A 21,028-nucleotide genomic window follows, 5' to 3' on the forward strand; every position below is an offset into this window, starting at 1 on the left:
AATCCTTAATTGCACACACAAACAGTCACTAAGGAGCTTCTGTCTGGCCACTACAAAAACATGCATTGATGTGAGGAGCGCTCTCTCTCTCTCTGTCTCTCTTTCTATCTTGTTTCAGATGTCCCTCGTGTCTCCTCTCCTCCAAGTGCAACACCACAGAGTGATTCTGTAAGTGATTAGGTGAGAGGCCCCGTAGTCCCTAGAACAAAAGATGTGATTAATTTGGGGCTTGACCAGGGTGAATGAGCTGGCATTGTTGCTTTTAGATGAAAGCCTGTCAATATCCAGACAGGCAGGAGGGCCAGACTCCACAGGCCCCTCGAGAGTCCAGCTGGGTCCCTGGAGCAGGAGCTTGGCTTGGGCCCCACTCTGAGGCCTCTCTCCCCCTGGCTCCACTCTGGAGGATGGAGGGAGAACAGACAGTGGAGGCTGCCTGTGATTCAGAGTCAGTGCTGCTCATCCATAGAGACAGGGGATCTTGGATGCATAGTGGGAGAGGCAGATGGTTTTCGAACAAAGGGAAGCTAGGCGACCTCAAAGCTTGTTCTCTCCATCTGCTTCCTGTTATTCTCTACAGAACACATCACTCTGTAACACAGCTCAAACACATATGAGGAAAACGTGCTCTGGCTCCCTGTTGCATGAGGCATCCTCCTCTGATGCACGGCTTAAAATAACTCCATGCCTGTACTGTAACTGTATATGAAGATCAACAAAAATATAAGGTGCACTGCTACCACAGAATAACAAGATCGTCTTATCATGTCACATTAAACATGGTGGATGTGAGGATGTTTAAAGTTGTATGTCATATCCTGGGGTGATAATATGTGGTTAACAAGTGGGGTCCAGTACGGTGTTTTATACTGATTATAGTTGTATACTGCATTGTGGATTCCACCCTGAGGCATTCTGGTCCATCTGCGATAGAAGCCACACAAAGAAAGCCCTTTCTATAGATATTCATCCCTCAGGCATAGGATGAGGAGCAGACAGTTCTCTGGTCGACACGGGACGGTTGACTGGTATGTTGTGTAGTCTGGTGTGTTGTGGAGTGGTGTGCTACCCTGAAATCCTTCCCCCCTGCGACATACCCTGTTTGGGAGTCGTGGGACAGCTCTGTGCCATTTTTAGACCCAGGGAGCTCAGCACGCAGGAGACTGAACTACTTCGGTGTAACAGTGATTCATCTCCAACCTAACCTCCACGGTAGAGCCCTCTTGGACTTCACTTCTTCTGTGATAGTAAGCAACACAAATGATAAAAACCAAGACTTGTCAACGACCACCTGATTGCTTAAATGGAAAAGAAACTTGGAATCCAAGTTTTAATGTAAGAGAGGTGAATTTTCAAGATTAAGGTCAAAGGTAGGTGGAGTCATAGTGGATAGATCAGTGGACTATGTAGATTAGCTATGACTTATTTATTTCACACTTAGTTTGGACTTAGTTTGGACTTTTAATAAATACAGTGCATTCGGAAAGTATTCAGACTGCTTGACTTTTTCCACATTTTGTTACGTTACAGCCTTATTCTAAAATGTGTTAAATTGTTTTTTTCCTCCCCAATCAATCTACACACAATACCCCATAATGACTAAGAAAAAACAGGTTTGTAGATTTTTTTGCAAAAACATAAAATCTAAAAATGTATTCAGACCCTTCACTTAGTACTTTGTTGAAGCACCTTTGGCAGTGATTACAGCCTCGAGTCTTCAAATCAAATCAAATGTATTTATATAGCCCTTCTTACATCAGCTGATATCTCAAAGTGCTGTATAGAAACCCAGCCTAAAACCCCAAACAGCAAGCAATGCAGGTGTAGAAGCACGGTGGCTAGGAAAAACTCCCTAGAAAGGCCAAAACCTAGGAAGAAACCTAGAGAGGAACCAGGCTATGAGGGGTGGCGATTATAACAGAACATGGCCAAGATGTTCAAATGTTCATAAATGACCAGCATGGTCAAATAATAATAATCACAATAGTTGTCGAGGGTGCAACAAGTCAGCACCTCAGGAGTAAATGTCAGTTGGCTTTTCATAGCCGATCATTAAGAGTATCTCTACCGCTCCTGCTGTCTCTAGAGAGTTGAAAACAGCAGGTCTGGGACAGGTAGCACATCCGGTGAACAGGTCAGAGTTCCATAGCCGCAGGCAGAACAGTTGAAACTGGAGCAGCAGCACAGCCAGGTGGACTGGGGACAGCAAGGAGTCATCATGCCAGGTAGTCCTGGGGCATGGTCCTAGGGCTCAGGTCCTCCGAGAGAGAGAAAGAAAGAAAGAGAGAATTAGAGAGAGCATACTTAAATTCACACAGGACACCGGATAAGACAGGAGAAGTACTCCAGATATAACAGACTGACCCTAGCCCCCCGACACATAAACTACTGCAGCATAAATACTGGAGGCTGCGACAGGAGGGGTCAGGAGACACTGTGGCCCCATCCGGAGACAGGGCCAAACAGGCAGAGTATAATCCCACCCACTTTGCCAAAGCACAGCCCCCACACCACTAGAGGGATATCTTCAACCACCAACTTACCATCCTGAGACAAGGCCGAGTATAGCCAACAAAGATCTCCGCCACGGCACAACCCAAGGGGGGGCGCCAACCCAGACAGGAAGATCACGTCAGTGACTCAACCCACTCAAGTGACGCACCCCTCCTAGGGACGGCATGGAAGAGCACCAGTAAGCCAGTGACTCAGCCACTGTAATAGGGTTAGAGGCAGAGAATCCCAGTAGAGGGGAACCGGCCAGGCAGAGAGGCTGTCTCTCATACCCAAGTCTTCTTGGGTATGACGCTACAAACTTGGCACACCTGTATTTGGGGAGTTTTTCCCATTCTTCTCTGAAGATCCTCTCAAGCTCTGTCAGGTTGTATGGGGAGCGTCGCTGCACAGCTATTTTCAAATCATATCAAATTTTATTTGTCACATATGCCGAATACAGTCTTACAGTGAAAATGCTTACTTACAAGCCCTTAACAACAATGCAGTGCAAGAAAAACAGGTAAGAAAATATTTACTAAATAAACGAAAGTAGAAATAAAAAGTAACACAATAAAATAACAACAATGAGGCTATATATAAGGGGGAGGGGGGGGGGGGGGGGGGGTTCAATGTAAATAGTCCTGGTGGCCATTTGATTAATTGTTTAGCAGTCTTATGGCTTGGGGTATCAGGTATGAAGGTAAGACCCAGATGCAGACAACATCGAATTAACAATGGTTTAATATTCCAACAGGAGCAGGTCAAGGCAGGCAGGGGTCAGTAATCCAGAGGTGGGGCAATGGTACCGGACAGCAGGCAGTCTCAAAGTCAGGGTAGGCAGAGGTCAATAATCCAGAGGTTGGGCAAAGGTACAGGTCGACAGGGAGGCTCAGGTTCAGGGGCAGGCAGAGTGGTCAGGCAGGTGGGCTCAGAGTCAGGACAGGCAAGGGTCTAAACCAGGAGGGCGAGAAAAAGAGAGACTGGCAAAAGCAGGAGCTGAAACAAAAATGCTGGTTGACTTGACAAACAAGACGAAATGTCAACAAACAAACAGAGAACACAGGTATACATACACAGGGGATAATGGGGAAGATGGGCGACACCTGGAGGGGGGTGGAGACAATCACAAAGACAGGTGAAACAGATCAGGGTGTGACATGAGAGAAGAACATGTTAAGGAGTCTTTGACAATTTTTTTGTCCCTCCTCTGACATAGCCTAGTATACAGGTCCTGGATGTCAGGAAGTTTGGCCCCAGTGATGTACTGGGCCGTATGCACTACCCTCTGTAGCGCCTTAAAGTCGGATGCTGAGCAGTTGCCATACCAGGCAGTGATGCAACCGGTCAGGATGCTCCCGATGGTGCAGCTGTAGACCTTTTGGAGGATCTCGGGACCCATGCCAAATCTTTTCAGTCTCCTGAGGGGGAAAGGTGTTGTCATGCCCTCTTCACGACTGTCTATGTGTGTTTGGACCATGAAAGTTAGTTGGTGAGGTGGACACCAAGGACCTTGAAACTTTCGACCCGTTCCACTACAAGCCCGTAGATGTGAATGGGGGCTTGTTCGGCACTTATTTTCCTGTAGTTCATGATCAGCTTTTTTGTCTTGCTCACGTTGAGGGAGAGGTTGTTGTCCTGGCACCACACTGCCAAGTTTCTGACCTCCTCCATATAGGCTGTTTCTACGTCGTCAGTGATCAGGCTGTTGTGTCATCAGCAAACTTAAGGATGGTGTTGGAGTCGTGCTTGGCCAGGCAGTCGTGGGTGAACAGGGAGTACAGGAGGGGACTAAGCACGCACCCTTGAGGGGCCCCCGTGTTGAGGATCAGCATGGCAGACGTGTTGTTGCATAACCTTACCACCTGGGGGCGGCCCGTCAGGAAGTCCTGGATTTCAGTATCAGAGGGAGCTGTTTAGTCCCAGGGTCCTTAGCTTAGTGATGAGCTTTATGGGCACTATGGTGTTGAATGCTGAGCTGTAGTCAATGAACAGCATTCTCACATTGGTGTTCCTTTTGTCCAGGTGGGAAAGGGCAGTGTGGAGTGCAATTGAGATTGCATCATCTGTGGATCTGTTGGGGCGGTATGCGAATTGGAGTGGGTCTAGGGTATCTGGGAGGATGCTGTTGATGTGAGCCATGACCATCCTTCAAAGCACTTCATGGCTACCGACGTGAGTGCTACGGGGCGGTAATAATTTAGGCAGGTTACCTTCTCTTTCTTGGGCACAGGGACTATGGTGGTCTGCTTGAGATATTACAGACTCAGTCAGGGAGAAATTGAAAACGTCAGTGAAGACACTTGCCAGTTGGTCCGCACATGCTTTGAGTACACGTCCTGGTAATCCATCTTGTGAATGTTGACCTGTTTAAAGTTCTTGCTCACATCGGCTACCGAGAGCGTTATCACACAGTCATCCAGAACAGCTGGTGCTCTCATGCATGCTTCAGTGTTGCTTGCCTCGAAGCGAGCATAAGAGGCATTTAGCTTGTCTGGTAGGCTCGTGTCACTGGGCAGCTCACGTCTGGGTTCCCCTTTGTAGTCTGTAATAGTTTTCAGGCCCTGCCACATCTGACGAGCGTCAGAGCCGGTGTAGTAGGATTCAATCTTAATCCTGTATTGACACTGATTGTTTGATGGTTCGTCTGAGGGCATAGCGGGATTTCTTAAAGTTAGTATATTTAGATTAGTGTCCCGCTCTTTGAAAGCGGCAGCTCTAGCCTTTAGCTCGATGCGGATGTTGCCTGTAATCCATGGCTTCTGGTTGGGATATGTACGTACGGTCACTGTAGGAACAATGTCGGTGATGCACTTATTGAGCCGATGACTGAGGTAGTATACTCCTCAATGCCATTGGATGAATCCCGGAACATATTCCAGTCTGTGCTAGCAAAACAGTTCTGTAGCATAGCATCTGCGTCATCTGACCACTCCATACTGAGTGAGTCACTGGTACTTACTGTTTTAGTTTTTGTTTGTACGCAGGAATCAGGAGGATAGTATTATGGTCAGATTTGCCAAATGGAGGGCGGGGGAGAGCTTTTTATGCATCTCTGTGTGTGGAGTAAAGGTGGTCTAGAGTTTTTTTCCCTCTGGTTGCACATGTGACATGCTGGTAAAAATGTGGTAAAAATGATTTAAGTGTGCCTGCATTAAAGTCCCCGGCCACTAGGAGTGCCGCTTCTAGGTGAGCATTTTCTTGTTTGCTTATGGCCTTATAGAGTTGGTTGAGTGCGGTCTTAGTGCCAGCATCGGTCTGTGGTGGTAAATAGACGGCTACGAATAATATAGATGAGAAATCTCTTGGTAGATAATGTGGTCTACAGCGTATCATAAGTTACTCTACCTCAGGCGAGCAATACCTCGAGACTTCTTTAATATTAGACATTGCGCACCAGCTGTTATTGACAAAAAGACACACACACCCACCCATCGTCTTACCAGACATAGCTTCTCTGTTCTGCCGGTGCATTGAAAATCCCTCCAGCTCTATATTATCTGTGTCGTCGTTCAGCCACGACTCGGTGAAACATAAGATATTACAGTTCTTAACTTCTTATGGCTGCAAGGGGCAGTATTGAGTAGCCAGTTAAATCGTGCCTATTTCAAACGGCCTCGTACTCAATTCTTGCTCGTACAATATGCATATCATTATTACTATTGGATAGAAAACACTCTTTAGTTTCTAAAACCGTTTGAATTATTTCTCTGAGTGAAACAGAACTCCTTCTGCAGCACATTTCCTGACCAGGAAGTGGAATGTCAGAAATCGATGCTCTGTTCAACTTCATGCCTATACATGGGCAATGAACGTAAGAGTCTACGTACACTTCATACACCTTCCCCTGGTTGTCAAGAGGCGGTGAGAGAAGAAATTTCGTGTCTATCTTGGTCTGAGGTGGAATTAAAGCTCTTTGTATGACGTGACCGTCCATTTCCTGTTTCTGGAGCGCGCGAAAGAGGACATGGATTTGCCTTCTGTTTAGCTGTCGTTATGGGCGACTAACATCTCCGGTTTAGATTTTATTTGATACATGTGACCATATCATCGTAAAGTATGTTTTTTCAATATAGTTTAATCAGATTATTGAAATTTTTTCGGGAGTTTTGCCGTGTTCCGTTCTCTGACTTTGTTGACGTTGGAGAGATCCGTGCCACTTGGCAAGTGCCCATGCTAAATGAAGAGGGAAATTTGCCGTTCCAGATCCAAACAACGACTGTTCTGGACAAAGGACACCTTGTCCAACATTCTGACGGAAGATCACCAAAAGTAAGAAACATTTTATGATGCTATTTCTAATATCTGTCGCGCATGTGAACTGGTCGTCGGCGCCCAAGTGTTTCTGGCTATTGTGGCTACGCTAATATAACGCTACATTTTGTTTTCGCTGTAAAACACTTGATAAATCGGAAATATTGTCTGGAATCACAAGATGCCTGTCTTTCAATTGCTGTACACTATGTATTTTTCAGAAATGTTTTATGATGAGTATTTAGTTATTTGGCGTTGGTGTCTGTAATTATTCTGTCTGCTTTCGGTGCAATTTCTGACTGTAGCTGTAATGTAAACTATGATTTATACCTGAAATATGCACATTTTTCGAAAAAAACATATGCTATACAATAAATATGTTATCAGACTGTCATCTGATGAGGTTGTTTCTTGGTTAGTGGCTATTTATATCTTTATTTGGCCGAATTTGTGATAGCTACTGATGGAGTCAAAAACTGATGGAGTAATAAAAGTGGAGTCTTTTGCTAACGTGGTTAGCTAATAGATTTACATATTTTGTCTTCCCTGTAAAACATTTTAAAAATCGGACATGTTGGCTGGATTCACGAGATGTGTACCTTTCATATGCTGTATTGGACTTGTTAATGTGTGAAAGTTAAATATTAAAAAAAAATACATTTTGAATTTCGCGCCCTGCACTTGAAGTGGCTGTTGTCATAAATGTACCGACGTCGGGCTTGCACGCCAAACAGGTTAATGTCCTGTTGGTAGGATAATCGTAATCGAAGGTCATCAATTTTATTTTCCAACGATTGCATGTTAGCAAGTAGAATTGATGGCAGTGGGAGTTTACTCGCTCGCCTACGGATTGACAAAAGGCAGCCCGATCTGCATCCTCTTTTCCTCCACCTTCTCTTCACACAAATTACTGGGATCTGGGCCTGTTCCCGGGAGAGCAGTATATCTTTCTCATCGGACTCGTTAAATGAAAAAGCTTCTTCCAGTTCGTGGTGAGAAATCCCAGTTCTGATGTCCAGAAGTTATTTTCGTTCATAAGAGACGGTAGTAGCAACATTATATACAAAATAAGTTACAAACAATGCAAAAAAACTAACAAAATAGCGCAATTGGTTACGGGCATGTAAAACCTCAGCCATCCTCTTCGGCGTCATCTTAACAAGCTCAGGAGAGCTTTGGTGTGTCTGTCTGTGTATGAATGTGTGTCTGCCTGTGAATGTGTGTGTGTATGTGCACAGCAATGGAACATCTGAGCGATAAAATTAGATGTATAATGTTCCTTCAGTGCTTGCACATTTCCAGTAGGGCAGCCTGCTGTATATCGTCTATTAGGTTTAAACAACAATATCTTTACATTGTGAAAATGTTTGTTCCCTTTGCTCTGCCAGGCTGCCAGACTGAAACACTCAAAATCCCATAAATAAACAGGCATCACTCAGGCAGCATTAGTCAGAGGGCAGAATGGGATACATTAAGCTCCAGTCAGTCAAAAACAGGAAATAAAAATATACATGATGTAGCTTATTTTTCACTCATTCTATTGGACCAAAATAAGTACAAACAAAAGCCTTGGGGAGGAGCATAGTTCAGAATAACAGGAGCAGAATGGGAATCCGCCCCCAAGATTAACTATTCAATGCATTGAGTTCTGAGGTGTTTGAATGCAGCTATAGAAAACACTGTCTAGGATTTCCAAGCAATTAACATATAAAACTGTATCATAACGCAACCAAGAGCAGACTGTCTAGACTAACGGCATACAAACAGCAGATATTTAGCCTGTAGACGACAGCATTCTATGTCCCCTTGTAACACACAAGGGAAGAGCTCTCAGCACTCTGCTTCCCCACATGATGCTTGCCAACTCTAAAGCTGCTGCACTGATGTGTGTGTGTGTGTGTGTGTGTGTGTGTGTGTGTGTGTGTGTGTGTGTGTGTGTGTATGATCGTGTAAAATTGACCAAAATCAATCTCCATCTAAATCAGTAAGTATGTTTATTACAAGGCTGAGAGCAGAGGCATGTTACTGCTGCACCTTTGTTTAATTTGCCAGGCCCACTGAAAGCTCTCACTGATTCAGGAATTCTGTGTGTGTGATATGAAGGATTGGGTGTGCACGTGTGTATGTGCGTGTGTGTGTGTGCACATTTATACCACACATTTGCCGATTTGTGAGCAGGTATTATGATGACTAACTGTGTGTGTGTGGGTGGTACCAAAACTGTACCAGACACAACAACCAACAATAGTATCCTATCCAGTCTAGTGCTTTCCCTCCCATCTCTGGTTGTGTGTGGTCTGTCCACATGCTGTGTTCATTCTAAAGGTCAGCCAGGAGAAAGCCAATGTTTAGCTTGTCTTTTTGAAGCAATTACATCTGGCCCCCAGTCATCATTCCACCACTGATAAGAGGGACGCTTGGTCCAGAGCGCAGAATGCCCATCACTTATTAAGGCTCATTCTGTATGTATCATCTCCTCTCCTCATATCTCCTCCTCTCCTCTCCTCTCCCCTTCCCCCTCCTTTCCTCATCTCTCCCCGCCTTCCCTCATCTCTCCTCATCTCTCCTCTCCTCATATCTCCTCTCCTTCCCTCTCCTCATATCTCCTCCCCTTCCCTCTTCTCTCCTCATATCTCCTCTCCTCATCTCTCCTCTCCTTCCCTCTCCAGCTGAGAACAGATGGGTTGCAAACTGGCCCTTAACAGCTCACTGCCCTGTGTGAGATTATTAAGTGGAGTGGCATTAATTCTTCCACACATCACATATGTGACAAACAAGTCAGTAGGTAGGATAAGGATTGCATCTCATCTAACCTTACGGTCTTACTGAGATAATATCTATTATACAAGAAGTGGTTCAAAATGGCAGCATAACTCAGATGGATAGGAGTGCTAGTGTCACAGTAACTGTATTCATTTATTAACCTGTCTAGCCCCGGGGTCCCCCCACATTCCACTGAAAAGGCAGCGTGCGAAATTCAAAGATATTTTTTAGAAATATTTAACTTTCACACATTAACAAGTCCAATACAGCAAATGAAAGATAAACATCTTGTGAATCCAGCCATCATGTCCGATTTTTTAAATGTTTTACAGCAAAAACACCACGTATATTTATGTTAGCTCACCACCAAATACAAAAAAGCACAGACATTTCTTTCACAGCACAGGTAGCTTGCACAAAACCCCCAAATAGAGATAGAATTAATCACTAACCTTTGAAATTCTTCATCAGATGAGTCATATAACATCATGTTACACAATACATTTATGTTTTGTTCGATAATGTGCATATATATATATTAAAAAAATCTCAGTTTACATTGGCGCGTTACATGCAGAAATGTTTTGATTCCAAAACATCTGGTGATTTTGCAGAAATACTCATAATAAACATTGATAAAAGATGCAAGTGTTATTCACATAATTAAAGATAAACGTATCCTCTATGCAACCGCTGTGTCAGATTTCAAAATAAACTTTACGGAAAAATATTAATCTGAGAACGGCGTTTAGAGCACAATCCAGCCAAAGAAATAATTGCCATTTTGGTGTCAACAAAAGCTACAAAAACACTATAAATATGCACTTACCTTCGAATAACTTCATCAGAAGGCACTCTCAGGATTCCCAGATCGACAATAAATGACTGAAAAGTTCCATAAAGCCCATCATTTAGCCACTTGTTGTTAGCATGTTCATCCCAGGAATCCATTTCATGACGCACGAACAATCCATCCAGACAAACTCAAAAAGTTCCGTTACAGGTTGTAGAAACAGGTCAAATGATGTTTGCAATCCATATTTAGTATGTGTTTTACATTAATCATCAATAAGGATCCAACCGGAGAATTTCATTGTCTGAAGAAAGAGCATTGGAACGAGAGCTCTCTCTCTCCCTCGCGCGCAAATCCTGACTGAGAATTCTGACAACCACTCACTAGAACAGCTCCTATGAGCCCCTCCTTTATAGTAGAATAATAAGACTAAAATCTAAAGACGACGACATCTAGTGGAAGCCCTAGGCAGTGTTTGTTCAGCCATATCTAGACGGGGTACCATTTGACACTGTTTTGAAAATCGACTTCTCATTTCCTGTTTTGACCTCTTCTCAGGTTTTTGTCTGCCAAATGAGTTCTGTTATACTTACAGAAATAATTCAAACAGTTTTAGAAACTTCAGAGTGTTTTCTATACAATAGTAATTATAATATGCATGTATTACCTTCTGGGACAGAGTAGGAGGAAATTTCGTTTGGGCACGCAATTTGTTCAAAGTGGAAACACTGCCCCCTATCCCTATGAAGTTTTAAGAGAGAGAAATACAGACAAACAGAGGGAAGAGAAAAGAGATGGCTTTTTACAGTATTTACTAACACATCATTTTATAACGTATTTTACCAGCTCTCTCAGCTGGGTAATATGCCCTAGAGGGGACGGTTGGGGACGGTTGGCTCAGCAGAGTGGTAACTGCGCCAAAAGGTCAGAACACAGACGAAGTTGGTTGAAAGGAGGAGAGGAAAAGAGAAGAGGCTTTGATGCAAGATGCCCTGTAAGACCTGTCCTGACTCATCAGCATGATGCAATGGCAGACTGCATGGGCTCTTGGACCCCTTCCATCACCCTAGCTTCAGTCACTCCGAGAGAGAGAGAGAGAGAGAGAGAGAGAGAGAGAGAGAAAAATAAAGCTTATAATATCCTCCACAGTCATAAGTCATAACGGCTAAGATACTCTAATAACTACAGATATTCTTACATTAAATGACTGGGTGGTAAGTATGTGCCTGTGGGCTCAATTTAAATCAGTCTCTGCTCTGAAAGCTCAAAAATCTTCATACAGCCCAGTGCAGAGTAGTCTCACATTAACCACTAACCAGATTCCCTCAGGCTGTGACAGCATCTCATCTTCCATCCATCAAACTGTTAAAAACCACAGGTGTGCCTGGGCCGTATTACTCTTCCACAGAGGACCTGTCTAGTAAACTCCAGGCAGCCGCATGGTAAATCAAGTTGTGTGTGTCTGCATGGAGAGGGATGTGTCCCTCTCCTCTGTCTCCAGCTCTCCATAAAGCCAGAGATTCATTAGGGCCTCAGAAGCCTTATGTCCTATATCAGGGATGGGGGTGGGGGCCACCAAAAATCTGAACTCATCATGAGGGCGCCACAGTGGTTTGCGGTTCTGCGTACCCACAACCCATACCAACACATGCAGTCAGAGGCGGACCTAGCCTTTTGGGGGCCATAAGTGAAATGTTGTTGCCTCCCCCCAAAATAATTGTGGCACACTTGACAGCAGAGAGAACACTTTAATGTTTTTGAGTTCAGAGAAAATGTTGCAGAGAAAATGTTGCAGTTTTAAAGCAAGTTTGTTGCAATTCTACACCTTTTGCCATAGGATGAAGAGAAATGTTTTCAGTTTTTTAATATGATATCTGAGTGAGTCTCACGCCCTGAACATAGTAAGCTGTTTTTTCTCTGTGTTGGTTGGGGCGTGATGGTGACTTGGGTGGGTTATCTAGGTGTATTTGTATGTCTATAGTGGCCTGATATGGTTCCCAGTCAGAGGCAGCTGTTTATCGTTGTCTCTGATTGGGGATCATATTTAGGCAGCAATTTCCCTTTTGTGTTTGTGGGATCTTGTCTATGTTTAGTTGCCTGTCTGCACTATTTGTATAGCTTCACGTTTTGTCCGTTGATTTTGTTGTTTTTGTTAAGTGTTCATTCATTATAAGAGAATGTACGCATACCACGCTGCACCTTGGTCTCACTCATACGACGATCGTGACAGTGAGAGTGACTAACAAAATTGCCCATCCCTGTCCTATATACTGGCCTGGCTGGAGACAATGAGCAGGACAGTCAGAATTAATATGTATTTCGGTGTGAAAAAGTAATTTAGTTCACTGAACAAGTGGTTTTATGAATTAAATCAAATTAGGGTGTTTTATTGTAGCCAACATGATAGAATGAGCACTGCTACGGCGAAGTTAATATTTAACTTAACTTACCTCATGTTGATATGATGTAATAGTTCTTTAGGAGAAGGGGAGGAGGAAATACATATTTTACGCTGGTACGGTAACTGACTTCAGGGTAATACAGTAAAGTGAAACTGTCCTGGCCAGGTACTGTAGGCTATATAAAGTAATCGCCTCAAGTGATTATCACTGAAGTGAAAGAAGATAGTCATACAGAAACACTACTAGACAAGCACACAATCAGGTGAGTGAACAGGTTTATTTACCAAGGGGATATTTCTTAACGCTTCGATAGAAAAGTAATGTATATATTGGACTAGGGCTGTTATGGGGACCGTATTACTGCCACACCGGCCGTCACGAGTCATGACGGCGGTCAAATTTCACGTTACCGTTTAGTCATGGTAATTAGACTTCTCCAAGCTCTGATGCTGCTGATGGTCATCAGTAGCCTACCAAACTTGTTAACTGCCTGGTACTCAGCACTCTTTTGTCCCTCAATTCACTCTGACATCAATGCAAATGTGATCGAAAATCAAACAATTCATGAGAGCCCATGAGCTCATGTTGCTCAACATTTCTATAGGCTATGCAATTGTGTGAGAAAACAGAGTGATGACCTCTATTAAAAAGAGGAGGATCCCATCAACTTCTAAAGGCTAGGCCTACTATATTCATTTCTCAACTTTCCTAATATTAAGCACATTGCTTCTCTTTACAACAGGAGTTTAGCCTACCTGGCTGGCATGAAAATTAACCCCAGAAAAAAGCGTCCTCAATTCGCTATTTAAGTGCATAGATGACATGTATTTTTTCCTGAGCCCCTTTTTTAAGAAAGGTGCATGATAATGGGCCATTCTAAACAAATTTCACACATATATTATTTAGTATACAGTATGTAAAGACAAGACTAAATCAAGAATAGTCTGATGGGTGACAATATTAGCCTATCACTTGTGAGTGATGCCCAGCTTGTGTGCAGTAAGGCAAGATACAGCACATACCTTTTTTGCAACTTTTTCAAATAATAGTCGCACACCTCATGTAGCGTAGTCCATAGGCCTATTTTTGATAAGGTTTGTATCACAACTAACGTCTTAAAATGAAGCACATTAATCCTGATTTACAACGGGTGTAAACCCGACCTGGCATACATACACAGCACATAAGTTCCAAGTTTGGGGAAGATCATTTTCACCATAAAAATTCACTTTTATAATAAAAGCATTACATGCGTAATTGCATTTGCGGTCACTTTTGAGAATGATGAAATGTGTGCAGCCTGCTCAAAAAACAAAGCAGAGCTCATGCCTTTCATGAGATTTTTTCAAATCATTATTAGAGTAGCATCATGCAGCCTTAGAATGTATTAAAAATCAAAACATACAGCCCAACGTTCATATCACAACTAAAGTTGCATAAATAACACTAAATTAAGCATATAGGAGGACCTGTTTCTTTGTTAACCGCTCAACACAGAATAGCTACATGTGCGCACTGCCTCAAATCGTTTGGAGAAAATATCCTTTCTATTTTATTCAGCTATGTTCAATTGTATTCTTCACACTATAAAATAATATATAATAATGACACGGAATTCTAAGCAAATCTTGTCTGCCTAATGAACTAGTGTAGCCCACAGCCATATGGCGTAGCCTGATCAGGGCCTAACATAAGGACAACTCAGAGTATGCTATTCTGCTCTTCTGAAATAGACTACATTTTATTCATATCATGTTTTTTTTTAGACTGGTCTAAAATAAATAATGGATTTATTGTGTAGGCTATATTACATGGAATTAATAGACTTTTTAAAATGTAGATATTCCAAAGGTCTGCATCAGTGGCTTGTAGGATTGGAAGCCAGGAGATGCTAAATATGTTTATGTTAATTAACGGTCAATTACCGTGAGACTGGCAGTTATTTGCTTGACAGTCATCAGCTGACTGTTCAACATTACATAACGTGTGGCAGTTCTACATTGCATTATACAGCACAAATGTTATTGTATTGTAGTATCCTACTAATATGCCCCAGGATAGATGAAACTCTTTGGGCTCTGGTACACATTATTGTGTTTGTTTGTGGTTGGTGTTAATTAAGTGATATTCACAGTGCTTTTCATTTTGTACTGCTCTGGTGGATGTGTAGCTGGTTACTGGGTCATTCCACCAATAGAGTGCATTTTGGGTAATCAAATAAAATGTTATTGGTTGCATACACATATTAAGCAGATGTTATTGCGGATGTAGCGAAATGCTTGTGTTCCTAGCTCCAACAGGCTCTAGAAGTGATTTAGCTCATCTGGTATGCTCGTGTCACTGGGCAGCTCGGCGCTGTGCTTCCCTTTGTAGTCTGTAATAGTTTGCAAGCCCTGCCACATAAGACGAGCGTCAGAGCCGGTGTAGTATGATTCAATCTTAGCCCTATATTGGTGCTTTGCCTGTTTGATGGTTCGTCGCAGGGCATAGCAGGATTTCTTGTAAGCTTCCAGGTTAGAGTCCCGCACCTTGAAAGCGGCAGCTCTACCCTTTAGCTCAGAATGTTGCCTGTAATCCATGGCTTCTGGTTGGGGTATGTACGTACAGTCACTGTGGGTACGACGTCCTCGATGCACTTATTGATAAAGCCAGTGACTGATGTGGTGTACTCCTCAATGCCATCGGAAGAATCCCGGGAACATGTTCCAGTCTGTGATAGCAAAACAGTCCTGTAGTTTAGCATCTGCTTCATCTGACCATGCCGAGAGCATGCCGATTGCACGCTCCCTCAAAACTTGAGACATCTGTGGCATTGTGTTGTGTGAAAAAACTGCACATTTTAGAGTGGCCTTTTATTTTCCACAGCACAAGGTGCACCTGTGTAATGATCATACTGTTTAATCAGCTTCTTCATATACCACACCTGTCAGGTGGATGTATTCAGTGGTGTAAAGTACTTAAGTAAAAATACTTTAAAGTACTATTCTAGTAGTTTTTTTGGGGTATCTGTTCTTTACTTTAGTATTTATATTTTGGACCACTTTTACTTTTACACCACTACATTCCAAAAAAAAAGATGTACTTTTTACCCTATACATTTTCCATGTCACCTAAAAGTACTAATTAGATTTTGAATGCTTAGCAGGACAGGGAACTGGTCCAATTCACATACTTATAAAGAGAAAATCCCTGGTCATCCCCACTGCTTCTGATCTGGCGGACTCACTAAACACAAATGCTTCATTTGTAAATGATGTCTTAGCGTTGGAGTGTGCTCTTGGCTATGTGTAAATAAAAAAATAAGAAATTTAATTGTACCGTCTGGTTTGCTTAATATCAAGAATTTGAATAGTAAATACTTTTACTTTTGATAGTTAAGTATATTTGAGCAATTACATTTACTTTGATTTGCATATTTAAAACCAAATACTTTTAGGCTTTTACTCAAGTAGAATTTTACTGGGTGACTTTCACTTTTACTTGAGTAATTTTCTATTAACATAACATTACTTTTACTCAAGTTTGAAAATGAGGTACTTTTTCCATTCCTGGATGGATTGTCTTGGTAAAGAAGAAATGCTTACTAACAGGGATGTAAAATGATTTGTGCAGAAATTTTGAAAAATAAGCTTTTTTGTGCATATGGAACATTTCTGGGACCAACACTTTACATGTTGCGTTTATATTTTTGTTCAGTATAAAATATCAAAGGGAGGCAAAGGACACTCTATTAGTGGAACGACCCTACTGTCCCTACTGGGTGTTTGAATGTTTCTTTTGTATTCTTCTTAAAACTGAAATAGAAAATATATTTTAGAGGCAAATATACGTATCTCTATCATTGTTTTGGTTTCAGTTTAACAAGGCATGTGATGCATGAGTCACTGACTGGCAGACTGTGCCAACCAAAGGTTTTACCCCGAGAATACCTGTGACCAATGCTGGCTTAATCTGTACATCTGATCTGCACCAGTCAATCAAGTTTCAGTTCAGGAATGGGAACTTCCATTCATGTTTTACATAGACTGAACTGAAACTAAGCTAAACTGAACTAAACTAAATAGAAACAAAACAAAAAAATAACTGACTGTGTTGTCTTGTTCCCAGCTATGTCGCCAAACAACAAGTGGATAGGGAGGGGCCTGCATGCCAGCCTGTTGTACCTGCTTTTATTTGTGTGCCTGGTGCGCACCGCTACTCTGGACGAAGAAGATATTGAGATTGATGATGAGGAGGAAGACCTGGAGTATGAGTACAGTATGAAACAAGACGGACACACCTGTGGAAGTGGCCAAACTGGTCAGTATCCATTCTGTAAGGACAAGGACCAGGTCATTCACCACTACGTCCACACAAGGGATGAGTGTGGAGAGACAGACTTCAAGAAAGTGCGGGGGGAAATGCAGCTGATGATCCAGGACCGTCGAAAGAAGATGAAGGAGATCGTACACTCTGCAAAACTCATCGAGAAAAATGTGGAGAGGGAGAAAGAGGACACTTTGCTGTTCCTGACTGAAGTGGCACGGCTCGTTCAGAAGACCTACGTAGATGTTATTGAGGAGATCAAAAAGAAGCAGAAAGCAGCAACAACCGGGGCTATAGAACACATTCTAGAGCTAACACAGGAAATCTCTAAACTACAGGAGAGAAGCTCTGAACTGGAGCAGCTCTCACACACTGAGGACCACCTTCACCTTCTCCAGATGTTCCCGTCCCTGTGTACCCCACCGGCCATCATTGACTGGTCTGAGGTCAGCGTTCACAGTGATCCCAGTGTGGGGTCTATGAGGAGAGCTGTGAACAAGCTGAGAGAAGCACTCAATAGTGAAGAGAGCAGGCTGTCTGCAGCTGAGTTGGGAAGGATTAAAAAGTGTGCAGTGAATGTGACTCTGGACCCTGATACAGCACATCCGTACCTCATTCTCTCTGAAGACAGGAAACAAGTGAGAATTGGAGATCTCTGGCAAAATGTCACAGATAGTCCTGAAAGGTTTAATTTAGGTGTTAATGTCCTAGCAAAGGAGGGCTTCTCCTCAGGGAGATTCTACTATGAGGTGCAGGTGAAAGGTAAGACTAGGTTGGATTTAGGAGTGGCCGTAGAGTCCATCAACAGGAAGAGTGGGGTCACCCTGAGCCCTGGCCATGGATACCTGGCTATATGTCTGAGGGATGGGGATAGGTATGTAGCTGCTGAAAGCCCTGCTATCCTCATTGCTCTTAGTCAGAAGCCCCAGAAGATAGGGGTTTATGTTGATTATGAACAAGGCCAGGTCTCCTTCTATGATGTGGATAACAGGTCTCATATCTACTCATTCACTGGTTACACTTTCAATAAGAAACTCTATCCATTCTTTAGCACTGGCACTGACGATGACGGTGAAAACTCAGCCCCATTAGTCATTACCCCAGTCAATCAACATCTGAGTATTCATTTCTTAACTTTTGAAAAAGCCTGAAAATTGATAAAATGCAACTTACAATGTGTATATACACTGAGTATACAAAATATTAGCAACACCTTCCTAATATTGAGTTGCACCCCCCACTTTTGCCCTCAGAACAACCTAAATTCATCAGGGCATAGACTCTACAAAGTGTCGAAAGCGTTCAACAGGGATGATGGCCCATGTTGACTCCAATGCTTCCCACAGTTGTGTCAAGTTGGCTGGATGTCATTTGGGTAGTGGACCATTCTTGATACACACGGGAAACTGTTGAGCGTGAAAAACCTAGCTGCGCTACAGTTCTTGACACACTCGCGCCTGGCACTTTCTACCATACCCTGTTCAAAGGCACTACAATAATTTGTCTTGCCCATTCACCCTCTGAATGGCACACATACACAATCCATGTCTCCATTCTCTCAAGGCTTAAAAATCCTTCTTTAACCTGTCTCCTCCCCTTCATCTACACTGATTGAAGTGGATTTAACAAGTGACGTCAATAAGGGATCATAGCTTTCACCTGGTCAGTCTATGTCATGGAAAGAGCAGGTGTTCCTAATGTTTTGTACACTCAATGTATTGAGGCTGTCAGAGTTAGTTTACATTTTTTAATTAATCGCATTGTCTGAATGCGTTCAAAATAAATTGAAAACATCGAAAATACATATCATATACAGCTAAAAATGTTGTGATGTCAAAACAAGGTTAAAGAAAGTGTGCTTTATCAATTTACCTGATTTGGCTAACCGTTACTTTGGACAAAATCAAGACCTGAATATTCTTGTAATGCTTTTTGTATAAAAAAATCTTAAATTACAGCTCAATTTGAGCTAATTTATGAATATGCAATTAATTGTGATTAATCACAGCAAGTCCTGCGATTAATTAGATTTTAAAATTGTATCGTTTCACGGCCCTAGTATCTGTAGAATATCATTATATATCAATGTTTAGGGAAGCACATTGGGGAAGCACTGTGTTTCATCAAATCATACATTTGTTTTCCATTTACTTTTTTGTTGCAAGTTGTTTCAAATGTCATATTTCAGAATGTCTCTCCAGTTTTCCGCTTCTTGAAGAAATTAAAGGTTATAAATTACATTAACTGAAGGTCTAATTAAATGAACCCATTCAACCAACAATACATCTCAAGGTCCTTGTGGTTTTCCATCCAGAACATTCTGAATGACACAACACCTTCCACCCTGACAACTCTTATGTCAAGGTCCATGTGGTTCCTCCATCCAGAAGCATCTGAATGACAACACCTTTCACCCTTCCAATTCTACAGTATGAATCTTTATCCCAAGTGTTCCGTTGATACCATAGGGTGAGATAGAATCAAAGCTCTAATGTGGAGAACCACTCCCACACACACGCTCTCTTTGACAAATCTGCATTAGCCGATTAATTGCATGGTAGAGAGGGAGAGAGATATAGGAAGAGAGGGTGGAGAAAGGGGGAGAAAGAGAGAGAGAGAAAGAGAGAGAGAGACACTGTTAATCCCAGGCAGGCTGATTGGTTTTCCAGCAGACACCCTGAGAAAGGCTGCTAATTGCTGTGTTACAGAGCAGGAGGTGAGTATGAGACAGAGGCAACTTATGGCTGTGTCACAAAGCAGGAGTTATGTAAGAGACCGAGAGAGTCTACAGTCTCCGTGACTCGCTTGCCAGGTCTATAGCCAGGAACATGGAGTACTGGGCTGGGAACAAGACCCACAGCCAGTCTTTAGTGCACTGGGTGATTGGGAACAATCCAGTATTCTCCTTACACAACATTAATCATTACAGGAGAGAGTTTACAGAGCAGTCAACAGAGCGCTCTTGGTGTGAATGTGTGCTGGTAGGCCTTGGAATTTGGGTCTACGGTAGGTCCACTCACAGGGGTGATGTCATCATCACTAGCGGCTCATTTTGTTACGTTAGTTTTTTCTCGTCAATCTACACACAACACACCATAATGACAAAGTCAAAACAGGTTTTTAGACATTTTTACAAATGTATTAAAAATAAAAAACGGGGAAAAGTATTCAGACAATTTACTCAGTACTTTGTTGAAGCACCTTTGGCAGCGATTACAACCTCAAGTCTTCTTGGGTATGACGCAAACATTTTGGCACACCTGTATTTGGGGAGCTTCTCCCCTTCTCTGCTGATTCTCTCAAGCTCTGTCAGGTTGGATGGGGAGTGTCGCTGGACAGCTATTTTCAGGTCTCTCCAGAGAGGTTAGATCGGGTTCAAGTCAGGGCTCTGGCTGGGCCACTCATGGACATTCAGAGACTTGTCGTTGTCCTGTTGGAAGGTGAACCTTCGCCCCAGTCTGAAGTACTGAGCACTTTGTAGCAGGTTTTCATCAAGGATGGCTCTGTTCATCTTTCCCTCAATCCTGACTAGTCTCCCAGTCCCTGCCTCTGAAAAAAATCCCCACAACATGATGCTGCCACCAGCATGCTTCACCGTAGGGATGGTATTGGCCAGGTGCTGAGTTCAATCTTTGTTTCATCAGACCATAGAATCTTGTTTCTCATGGTCTGAGAGTCCTTTAGGTGTGTCATAACTCTGCTATGACGATCTGAAGGATCAGGTTACAGTGGGTCTACAGTATGCTCTACAGTATGCTCTCTCTCGTAGAGGGGGAGAGCAGGAAGTCGGCTGTTTTATGGTCGGTCATAAAATACGCTGCCCCTATGCTCTGTAGTGTTCGAGATTGGAATGTAAACTGTGGAGCACAGAGAGACACTTGGACATCAACAGTTTGAATAATTAAGCAATATTTATATTTTTGAGAATGTGGGAATGGTCCGTGGACACTTAAGGGACAGTCATCAAAAGATTATTTGTCACGTGCGCCAAATACAAAAGGTGTAGACCTTACAGTGAAATGCT

General features: G+C 42.7%; 2 protein-coding genes across 2 annotated transcripts in view; one reads left to right on the top strand and one right to left on the bottom strand.

Annotated features, from left to right (window-relative positions):
• The window catches only part of LOC120035689 (protein bicaudal D homolog 1-like), a 62,472-nt gene extending 49,720 nt beyond the window's left edge, over positions 1 to 12,752 (bottom strand). Inside the window, exons 1-2 of the mRNA XM_038982251.1 lie at positions 12,748 to 12,752; positions 235 to 397 (exon numbers count right to left, since the gene is read on the bottom strand). Of these exons, the coding sequence (XP_038838179.1) occupies positions 235 to 397; positions 12,748 to 12,752 (168 nt within the window). The remainder of the gene's footprint in view (positions 1 to 234; positions 398 to 12,747) is intronic.
• Positions 12,753 to 12,794: 42 nt separating this feature from the next.
• On the top strand, positions 12,795 to 18,276 carry LOC120035690 (pyrin-like). The gene is made up of 2 exons (XM_038982252.1): positions 12,795 to 12,961; positions 16,807 to 18,276. Exon 2 carries the CDS (start codon positions 16,809 to 16,811, stop codon positions 18,153 to 18,155), a length of 1,347 nt encoding a protein of 448 aa, XP_038838180.1. The 5' UTR covers positions 12,795 to 12,961; positions 16,807 to 16,808; the 3' UTR covers positions 18,156 to 18,276.
• The last annotated feature ends 2,752 nt before the right edge of the window (positions 18,277 to 21,028 follow it).

The sequence above is a fragment of the Salvelinus namaycush genome, unplaced genomic scaffold (genome assembly GCF_016432855.1).
Source record: "Salvelinus namaycush isolate Seneca unplaced genomic scaffold, SaNama_1.0 Scaffold1094, whole genome shotgun sequence".
Taxonomy (NCBI): Eukaryota; Metazoa; Chordata; class Actinopteri; order Salmoniformes; family Salmonidae; genus Salvelinus; species Salvelinus namaycush.